Below are 10,265 nucleotides of genomic sequence, written 5' to 3'. Positions count from 1 at the left end.
AGCCAGCCAGTCATGGACTGAGAACATTCAGAAGCATGAGTCTGGGCTGATCACATACGCTGCTTTCCTTATCATTCCCTAAAAAGTGAGCATTGTAACTATTTACACAGCATGTACATACTAAATGGGAGCAGAGGTGTTCGTGAATACTGGGCCATTTATAAAAGGACTTGGGATTCTGTGGGTTTTGGTATCCAAAAGAGGGAGGAGTGCTTTGAACAGATCCCCTTGGAATAGAAGGATAACTCTATACAGCGAGGAAGAAGTAAGGGGACAGAACTGAGGGCAATTGAGCCATGTCTCTAGTCCTTTTTTGTGCTTTTATTTTTTAGACAGGGTCTCACACTTTTTGCCTGGACCAGTCTTGGACCACAAACTTCTTAGTCATGCCTCCCATGTAGCTGGGATTACAAACATGCACTACCATGCCTGGTTTGCTGGCTGATCGTGAGCTGTCATCTTGCTTATTTCCATCTAAGCTGACCTTACTAAGACTATCCTGGATTACCAGGTGGTCCCAAAGTCACTGCAAAGGTCCTTAAAGGAGCTGAAGCAAAGCACCACGGGCTCTGAGCAGGGGCAGGGTAGTACCAAGGCACAGGGTCCTCTAGCAACAAGGGGCTCTCCTTGGAGACTCCTGAAGGCACACAACACAGTGACAGTCACTCTGGACTTCTGGCTTCCCTACAAGATGGTGGGTTTGTGTGGTTTAAGCCACTGGGTTTGTGGTAATGAGAGCAGTCACACGACACCTGAGTCTTACAGATATGTCTACAGACATTTTCCCTGCCTCAGTGTCCCTAACATTACAGTATGTAGCACTGACTCAACCTTCTCTGGCTTGACCTGGTACACGCTCCCTGTAGCGTGGGGCTGAGTGCCCTGTGGGCTGAGGCCTCCCATTGTGGCTCTGCTGAACACTCTGGTATGTGGAGACCTAACACTGACACTGAAGAGTCTCGGGTGAAGAGGAATTTAACGATTGTCTGAAAGCCCTGAGGCCTGGGAGGACACAGGTGAGAGAATGCCAGCTGGTGGGTCCTTTAAAAAAGCCAGCGTGGGACACGTGGCTGGAGAAAGCAGACCAGATCCACCACGCAGCTGAGTGTTTGTCTTTAAAATTTATTGACATGGTTTCCAACGAGGACGGCGGCCCAGAACTGTCAACTGTGTCTACCCTGAGCAGACACATGGCAGGCACGATTCCTGCTGGCCGGTCCCAGAGCTGCTCCTGCAGAAGTACCAGCTACAGGAACCGTATTCCAGCCCCAAACTGGACGCCATCACATATCCTAAAAAGAGAAAGGGAAGTCAAACTCAGTGGTGTAAGCACAGGGATGTCAGAAGCACTGCTCGGAAGCCCCACCTTCCTTCTGCACCCTTGCCAGCCTGTTGCTTCTTCCTGGGTTGGGTGAATAATCAACCTCTAGAGATTGAAAAGAAATGGAGATGTAAGCCTCCTGTTGCTCCCTCCTCCACCTGACAGGGAGGCTGGCAGGAGCATAACTAGGAAGGGCAGGAGGACAAAGGCGGGCAGGAAGGGGAGACAGAGAGGAAGAGAAGGAGGGCCAAAAACTTAGGGCCAGCCCATACCACCCCCTGACCCCCAAAGGGTCCTGGGGCTAATGATGAAGCAGCACCCCAAACTCAGAGATTTGGCCTGGCCAACCTCCTAGACCTGCTCCCGACCCAGGATGAGAGCAGGAGTGCTGCCAGTGCTCATGACTGCCAACTGTTTACTTGAGACACTGATTCTGAGTCATGAACACTGCATTAGCTTCTATAGGGTGATAGTGCCGTCAGCCCAGGCAGCACAGGACCTCCTCTTAACCACGAGCCCTCAGTGATCAACCACTGGGAAACCACACAGCATCCTTACAAAGAAAACACACAAAACCTGTACTTAGCTGTGTTCAGGCCTAAGTGGTTTGTTTTTGTATTTTCCACTACTGGGTCTATAAAAAACAGACTGTACCAACACTCACTGTTTTAGAAAAGTGCCTGAAAATAAGGTAGGAGACAAAAAGTATGTTAAGCTTTTAGCCTAGGTAATTCAGAAAAGCAGGCATCCCAGTGGATCAAACAACTTTTGTGCTTGGAGAACACACAAAAAATACAAGACAATTATAAGGCCAGGTGCCACTGAGCCTCTGACCCTCCAGACGTCTCCAGGCAGGTGCAGGCTGCCTCCTGCCTACCAGCATCACTGTCCCAGTACAGATCTGAATGGTCTCCCTGCACCTCTTGCCCAACCCTGCCAGTACCAGCAGGGGTCAGGCTGATGGGCGCCTTCCTGCTCCCAGCCTCAATGCCTACACTGTCTCCCCGTGTTCCAGGAGCATCTCCACTGAGTTCTCAGATGAACCCCAGGTGCTGCTCGAGGCTCAGGGGATTCAGTGCAAACAAGGCAGCTGAGGTCCTGGACTCAAAGACTATGTAGCTGCCCAAGGGAAAGAAAACACAGTGGCAGAAGGCAGCAGGGTGCGGGGTTGGGCAGCAAAGTTCAGGCCTCAATGTGGCATTCTCATGGATCTGCTCCCCTCCAGCTAACTCCCTGTGTCCCTGCAGGGCCACCACCCCGGTCCTCCCACCCTGTGCCTCGCACAACTGGTCCCTGAGTCCATGTTACCCCCTCCCCAGCTGATATGACTGTGTCTTCCCCACAGTACACTGAGCCGCTCTCCTAGCACACTGACTCATCACTGTGTCCCTAGAGACTGAGCTCTCAAAGACAGAAAATGACAGAAGGCAATTAGTCCCAGAGATGACAGTGCCATAAATCACTTTCAGAACAAAACTCAGCAACACTTCAAAACCCTCTCTGCTTTTGTAAAGGCCTCAATTCCTAATTATAGCGTGCCTGCACTAACGAGGGGGGTGCAGGCGACTTCCACACACAGAACTCCCATCCTGCTGGCTGCATAATTCTGGAAATGAAGATCAAACGCAGGCAGCATCACTCAAGCGTCACAAAACTCCAGTTCTGATAGTAAAGCTTCACACCAAGCCACATGGCGGGGAAGGTGACGTCCACATTCAAGGGTGCCAGGCTGACTCGATGACATTCACTGCCTACAGCAAACAGAACCGCTGTCCCTGCTGGGAACAGAGGACTTTCTCTGCTCTGGCCTGTACACAGCACAGCACAGCACTGCTTCCTTCTGGAGGAGGCCACATTTCTAAACTGGTGTCTGGACCATATTTCTCAGATTTAACCCTAAGACAGAGGCAAAGCTGAGGTGAGGGTGGCTGCTCTGTGGATTAAAGGGGCTCCTGGACCAGCACACTGCTTGGCACACACTGACGCCCCGTGGCCACTGCCAGTACTGCAACATCATGAGCATCTCAGACCCCTCCCCAGCCTGTGGGGTTGGTAGCCACAGGTCAGAGGTGTAGTGGGAACCACACTCCTGGTGGGGGGGTGGGGGGCGGTTCCTGGGAAGGGCATGGCAGAGTCACCTGCAGAGGGAGTCTCCTGTGCTGAAGACTGAGGTTCAAGAAATCTGCTGAAAAGTGGGTCCTGCTCTAGGAAAACAGAACCCCTTCCTTCACTCTTCACTCTGAAATCAGGACGCAACACCCCAACTGTGGTGTGGCAGCAGCCACACAGGTGGGACAGGAAGGGGAGGAATCTCCCGAGGGTATTCTGGGAAGAGCGGATCACAGTGGGCACAGGAGCAGACATAGGAAACAATCAGCACTGTCTCCAGGCCACACACCAGGCACAGCACACAGTGCTTTGTGTATACTAGCCCACCTATCCTCAAAACTGCGAGCAGTCCCTACCCCTACCATCCATCCTCTGGACAGGAACACAGAGACCCAGAGAAATTATGTAACTTACCCCAGGTCACACAACCACACAAAGCTGCACAGCTGGGCCCTGGAGCACACATGCAGCCTGTGCAACTAAGCCCTTTCCAGTGTTTGCTCTGTGTGGGAAACAGCAAGGCGTGGAGGGAGCTGGTGGTCCTCAGAGCAGCCTCACAGTCCCAGCTGTGGCCTGGATGCTACACTTCCCACCTTCCAGGGAGAGCAGGAAGCGCCACCACCCCCTCCAAGGTGTAACCCACAAAGGCTCTGGATGTGCCACACTGAACCTGAGCAATGGCGCCTTACTGCACTGCAAGCTTTCTAGCAAGGCTGTCCTTTCAAGGCACTGTCACCACTGCCCTGTGTGGAAGACTGAGTCTGTCCTTCACTGCGCAACTTTCAACTCCATGTTTGAAATCAGTGATGACTCATGGCAACTAAAGTGTGGACACATAGCGAAGCCCAGAGGACTGAATCCTAATATAAAAACGGGCAAAGGAAACACTCCACAACAGGGGTTCGTGTCAGCTCCTAAGCCACAGCGTGTAGGCGTGTGGAGTGGGACTTTGGGAGGTGATGAGGTTTAGATGAGGTCAGTAGGGTGGCCCCCAAGAGATGCCAGAGTACTTGCTTGCTTGTTCCCCGGACCGTGTGAGGACACAGCAAGAGGCGGCCTCTGCAAGCCAGGAAGCAACCTGGCAGCACCATGGTCTTTAACTTCCCAACCTTCAGAATGATGCCAAACCTATTGTTTAAGCAGCCTGAATTGTCAGAATGACACTACTTCCAGAGTTCTGGAAAGTTATTATGCATACCAAGTAATATAAGAAACAAAATTAACTTCTGTCACAGTAATCAGCCTTTCACCATAGTCATCCATGTAACAGTCAGACTTCTGTACCGGCAGATTCAACCAAGTGTAGATCAAAAATATTTGAAAAACCATTTTTCCACAATGTTCCAAAAAGCAAAACTTGAATTTTTGCCATGAGAAGACTACACTGAATCCACACGAATGAAATGCTATACAGGCCTTGAGCCGGTATCACACTGATCTAGAGAAAAGATCTGAAGTTATATAGGCAGGAAGCCAGGCACAGTGGTACGCCTGCAATCCCTGCACTCCAGAGGCTGAGGCAGGAGGATCTGAGTTCCAGGAAAGCCCAGGCTACACAGTGAAACCGTATCTCAGAAAGAAATGAACCATGCTGTTTCATACAAGGGACTTAACCATCTGTGATCCCGGTATCCCAGTGAGTCCCAGAGCTGGCAGATCCCGAGAGATGGCATCTCGAGAGCCTCCCGTCAATAAAGCAAAGTAGAGAAAGGCGAAGATGACGGGCTCTCTGGGACCAAGGGCAGGCTCCTGAGAACAAAGCCTCTATCACCAGGGGATCCACAAGCTGCCTTCCAGTAAGACCCTTGGCAGGGTCAAGGGGACAAGACTCCACCATCTTGGGGACAGTAAGTAAGAACATGGAAGGGAAGGGCATGGGCGCGTTTTTTCTCCAAACTGGAAGAGAAATCCAATGGAGGAAAACATACATCTTTCCATTCTTTTGCTAACTGTTCAACTTCCCTTAAGGCCTTGAACCTTAAAGCCACGCCCACACCAAAACAGAACCACTGGAGAGCATGACACAATGGCTAACAAGAGCTCCCGCACGCACCTGTCGCCCCTCTGCACGCCCATGGGGATGCAGTAATTAAGTTCCAAGCGAGCGATGTTGCCGAGCCTGAGGACGATCCCAGCTCCATACGACCAGCGGATGCATTCAGCCAGCTTCCGAATGTGAGCTTTGGGGCCGTCCCCTGGAAAGAAAGAAGGACACTGGGCAAAGATGTGTGGCTAGGCCTGCCAGAGCCCTCTGCCAACAGCCCAGCTCCCTCTGTGCTGGGCCCTGGGGGTGGGGGGGGGAGGTTAAGCCAGGCTATGCTATCCGAGAATGTGTGAAGTGAGATGAGGATGCTATCAAGAGGGTGGGTACCATGCTTACTCACTGTCAGCTGAGCCTTCTTAACTCTTTGGGCTCCCTGCACCCCTGAGCACCTGAGAAGCCCCACTGCAAGCCTTGGCTAAAGGGCCCTGACTTCCTGTCTTCCATAAGACTGTGCAGGCCTCAGGCTGTAAGTCTTCCCTGGACTGGGATCCCTGAGCAGAGGACTGAGTCCTCCTCAGCTCTGGGGCCGCAAAGACTGTGTGCACAAACAGCTCAAGACATGTCTGCTGAATAAGTGAATACACAGACTTTCCTTTGACAGTACTGGCTGACTATCTTTCTCCTATGTTTCATTCATTCAAGCAACAACTTTACCGAGGGCACTGTAATAGGTGTTGTGGGGATTTTTTTTTTTAAGGGCGGCATGGACCCTAAATTTAAAGATCATCCAATCGAAACAAGAGTGAAACCTATATGTATATTGTGCTTATAGACACACACCATGTGTGCAGCCCTGGCTTGGGCATGCGGCAGACTTACCATAGTTGAGGTTGCAGAGGTTCCCTGCGTTGAGGAAGAAATGGGTTCTGAAAAGCTCTCCAAAGCCGCCCTGCCCTGGCCTGAAAGGCAGCGGGGTGTACAGGTGCAGGCCACCAGCCCAGTACGCCTCCCCGCCCAGGTAATCTCCTGAAAGGAGGAACAGAACAGACGTGGCTCAGAGGCAGAACACCACATCAATGCCCCACAGGTAAAATTCACGCCACGGATAAAACACATGTGGGGCTCCTCACCCCTTCTCATTCCCGGTATGCTGACCTCATTAGATGTCTTTCCTTTTTTGCCTAGTCCCCTTTACAGTTTGATTTAACTGAGGGGGAGCCAGAGTCATTCAGGAAAAATGAACTTGGCAATACATCCTACCTGCAAAGGGCCTAGAAGGGAATCTCAAGAAAATCATTTCACCCACAACCACAGGCTTCAAATCGCTTCCACTTGCAGATCAAATGCGTCTTTTAAATTCTAATTACCTAATTTAATGCCCACTGTGGCAAATGTCACAGAAACTACTCAAAGGGATCAAGTGGAACCCATTTCACATCTTCAATAAAATGCTGTTCCTCTGTTTCTAGCACAATTGGTCACGTCACACTAAAGGACTCTCCCTTAAGGGAAAAGGAGTCCCTTTTCCCTTAAGGAAAAGGGAAAGGTTCACGTTCAATGGCAACAGTCATTCAATGAGGGATACACCTCAGCAAGCACAGTGTGAATCTGGGGAATAGTGGAGGGTTTTTCCTCAATCTGCATTACGTATTACAAGTAACCCTGGAAAATAGTGTGACCAGCAATAAGGAAGAGTAAAGAAACTACATCATTTTAAGGTATCAGAATAATACTCGTGTTTCCCTAACAGCAAAGTAAACATAGGACACTTCATACTCTTGAAGCTAAAAGACAAGTAAGCCATTTATTTCTTTTAACCATAGAGCATGAAGACAAAAATATGGAAAAAAAAACACTTGTAAGAGGAGGCCTTTTTCTTTTGTAGTGGGGCTTGAGCTCAGGGCTTCGCACTTGCGACGCAGGGGGTCTGCCTCGTGAGCCAGGCACAGGCCAATGGTTTTTGGGACTAGGGCATAGCTCAGTGGCAGGGCTTGCCTCACATACGCAAGACCCTGGGTTTGAGCCTCAGCTACACAAAATCTTAATGATTTTCAGCCCTGATGAAAGCTGTCATGTGTAAACCGTGGACACACAGAAAGGAAATGGAAATTCACGTCAGCAGTTTGACTTAGATATGTCTAACGTTTACTAAATCATGTATCAAAAATAAATAATGAGGATATTCCAGGGATTTCCTTTCAAATCAAATTCATAGGAAACTGTTGCAGTTTTGAGCTTTGTTTTTGTGGAACTGGGAGGTAAACTCAACCCCTAAGGCCTAACTTGCTAGTCAAACCCTCTAGCACTTGAGAGACACCTCAGTCCTTTCACTTTAAAAATTTAGTTTTTTAGACGGGGTCTCACTAACTTTGCCAGGGCTGGCCTGGAACTTGGGTTCCTCCTTTCTCCAGAGTGCTGGAATGTGTGGACACTACACCCAACAGAAGTACATTATTTTGCAAAATTTCAAGACTATATGCTTCAGAGAAGCAAACGCAGAAAATGTCTTACAGTTTCTGGGAGAAACCGCAGGCAGAGAGAAGGCTGCTTTTTCTGCGGTTCAGGACTACGTGCGTGGATTTGGTATGCGGCAACACCCCACACTGCCTGCTGAAAGCCGACCCTGCACTATTTCTAAAAATGCTCTCCCCATTTTCACTGCAATACTGGAACATTAGTACCACCGAGCCTCCAGCTCTGATGCCACACCTTGATGCCAAGTAGTGTATTTACAGTCTCGTCCTCCTCCAGTACAAAATGACAAAGCCTGAGTGAGACACATGTCCCCAAGATTACTCATTGAAGACTGGCATCTCCTCAGTCTTTATTCATTCATTCATTTTGGTGGTACTGGAGCTTGAACTCTGCTACAGCCACCTTGCTAGCCCTTTTTCATGATGGGTTTTTTTCAAGATACAGCCTCACAGACTATTTGCCTAGACTGGCTTGGAACCACGATCCTCCTGATCTCTGCTCCTGAGTAGCTAGGATTACAGGTGTGAGCCACAGGCACCCTGCTCCTCAGTCCTTTTAATAGTAAAGCCCTAAGGGAACCAGTGAGAAAAATGCAGGAAAGAAACTTTGTATTCTCTCCCAGAAACTGACCCTCATATCTTTTCTCAATGACCTATTCTGATCAGAAAATACATTCATTGTAAAAAATCTCATACACAGAGAAATGGGAGAAAATGACAATCTTTTCATTTCTCCATTCAGACAGCAAGTTAACATGGTGTTGCTCTTTCTCCCAGTGAGCTATGATGCACAAACAGGTAAATACAGGTGGCTCCTTTCCTACAGAGTGTATTAGCTCAGCAGCGTAAGCCGCTTCCCCTAATGCTATACCGTCTCTCAAAGTGTGACTTTCACACCTGAATAACCACACAAAGTTACTGACATTCAATTGCCCATTCCCTTTTACTGTCTCCCCAGCAAGTCCTCATGTGGACACTTTCAACTTGTACTGAAGACCCGACTCTCCCTTCAAAACACGGCCAGCCACCCATGGCAGGGAGCCCTGCCAGTGCAGTGCTGCAGGGGCTCGGCTCCTCTGCTTCCTGTGTGCACGGGTCTGAGATGCATCCATGCTATCACTGGCTAGTGGCTGTACCTTGTCCCTCTTCATTACAGTTTGAGAATCGCTTGTCCATTCTGTTGCTCGTGGATGTTAGGAGGTCTACTCAATTCTCCTTCCTGGCATGGGCTGTTATTAATAGTATTTTGAATAATCTCTAGAAACAGCGTATGTTCTTTTCAGTATTAGAGTTTGTACTCAGTACTGAGTTCACACTTGCTAACAGGTGCTCTACCACTTGAGTCATGCCCAGTTCTTTTTTGTTTTAGGTATTTTTCAGATAGGGTCTCATGTTTTTGCCCAGGTCTGGTCTTGGACTGCAATCCTACCTACACCTGCTACACAGCTAGGATTATAGTCACGCACTACCACACTGAGCTTGTTTGATGAGATAGGGTCTCACTAATTGTTTTTTGCCTAGGCTGGCCTCAAACCACAATCCTGCAGATCCCTGCCTCTCTAGTAAACCTGGGATTACAGGTATGATCAACCATCCCTGGCCAATAATGTATTTTTAAGGCTTTTAATACAACAAATTCCTTTTAAGAAAGTTCAAAGTAATTGACATCCCTGAACACAGACCTCCTGATTGTCTCTTGGATAATAAACAGATTATGCATTTTATTTCCAAGCGAGTGAGGACTTCTGCACGTGTCATATTGCTTGTAATATGAAAAAATCCCCCAAACTGTTGCTGTTCTAAAAATGATACTCCAGTAAAGTACTCTAAGAACAAGTGGAAAAAAAAAAAGTCCATACTTTGCACAAACATTCCTGGAGAGCACAGTTGTTGTTTACAGTTGTATAAAAACGGAAGCAACTCAAAGGGATTTAAAAAGCCAAGGGAATGAGAGCAGAATATTTCATAGTGGGATAGTCAGCATCCGTTTAGTGATATTTTTAAGTTTTAGTAACTTGTGGCCACACCTCAGAAGGCTCACCTGGTGCTAGGGACGGGGCTAGGACGTCGCCCTGGTGACGAGGGCGTGACTGAGGTCCTCCCCAGATGGCAAGACAACGCTTTAAAAACAGTCAACATATCTATCCTCAATCTGCCAGCTCCACACCTAGAACTTCGTATTAAATGAAACTTACAGATGAGCACACAGGCTCAGAAGGCCGAGATGTTGTGTTGTAGTCATTTCAACAACACACAAAAAAATGTCCAAAACCTGGGATCTGTTATTTTTTTTTTAAATATGTCAATAAAACAAAACGTAGTCATTAACAATAATAAGGTGTTACCCTCTGTTACTGTGGCTAACGCAAAGTGGCAC

The 10,265-nt window shown here is 48.5% G+C and overlaps 1 protein-coding gene across 1 annotated transcript in view; it reads right to left on the bottom strand.

Annotated features, from left to right (window-relative positions):
- Positions 1–1,102: 1,102 nt before the first annotated feature.
- Samm50 (SAMM50 sorting and assembly machinery component) overlaps positions 1,103–10,265 on the bottom strand; it is a 33,249-nt gene continuing 24,086 nt past the window's right edge. Inside the window, exons 13-15 of the mRNA XM_020174206.2 lie at positions 6,294–6,440; positions 5,484–5,625; positions 1,103–1,292 (exon numbers count right to left, since the gene is read on the bottom strand). Coding sequence (XP_020029795.1) covers positions 1,247–1,292; positions 5,484–5,625; positions 6,294–6,440 — 335 coding nt within the window. The 3' untranslated portion in view covers positions 1,103–1,246. The remainder of the gene's footprint in view (positions 1,293–5,483; positions 5,626–6,293; positions 6,441–10,265) is intronic.

Source organism: Castor canadensis, chromosome 8, assembly GCF_047511655.1.
Source record: "Castor canadensis chromosome 8, mCasCan1.hap1v2, whole genome shotgun sequence".
Taxonomy (NCBI): domain Eukaryota; kingdom Metazoa; phylum Chordata; class Mammalia; order Rodentia; family Castoridae; genus Castor; species Castor canadensis.
This window is presented reverse-complemented; position numbering and strand designations above follow the sequence as displayed.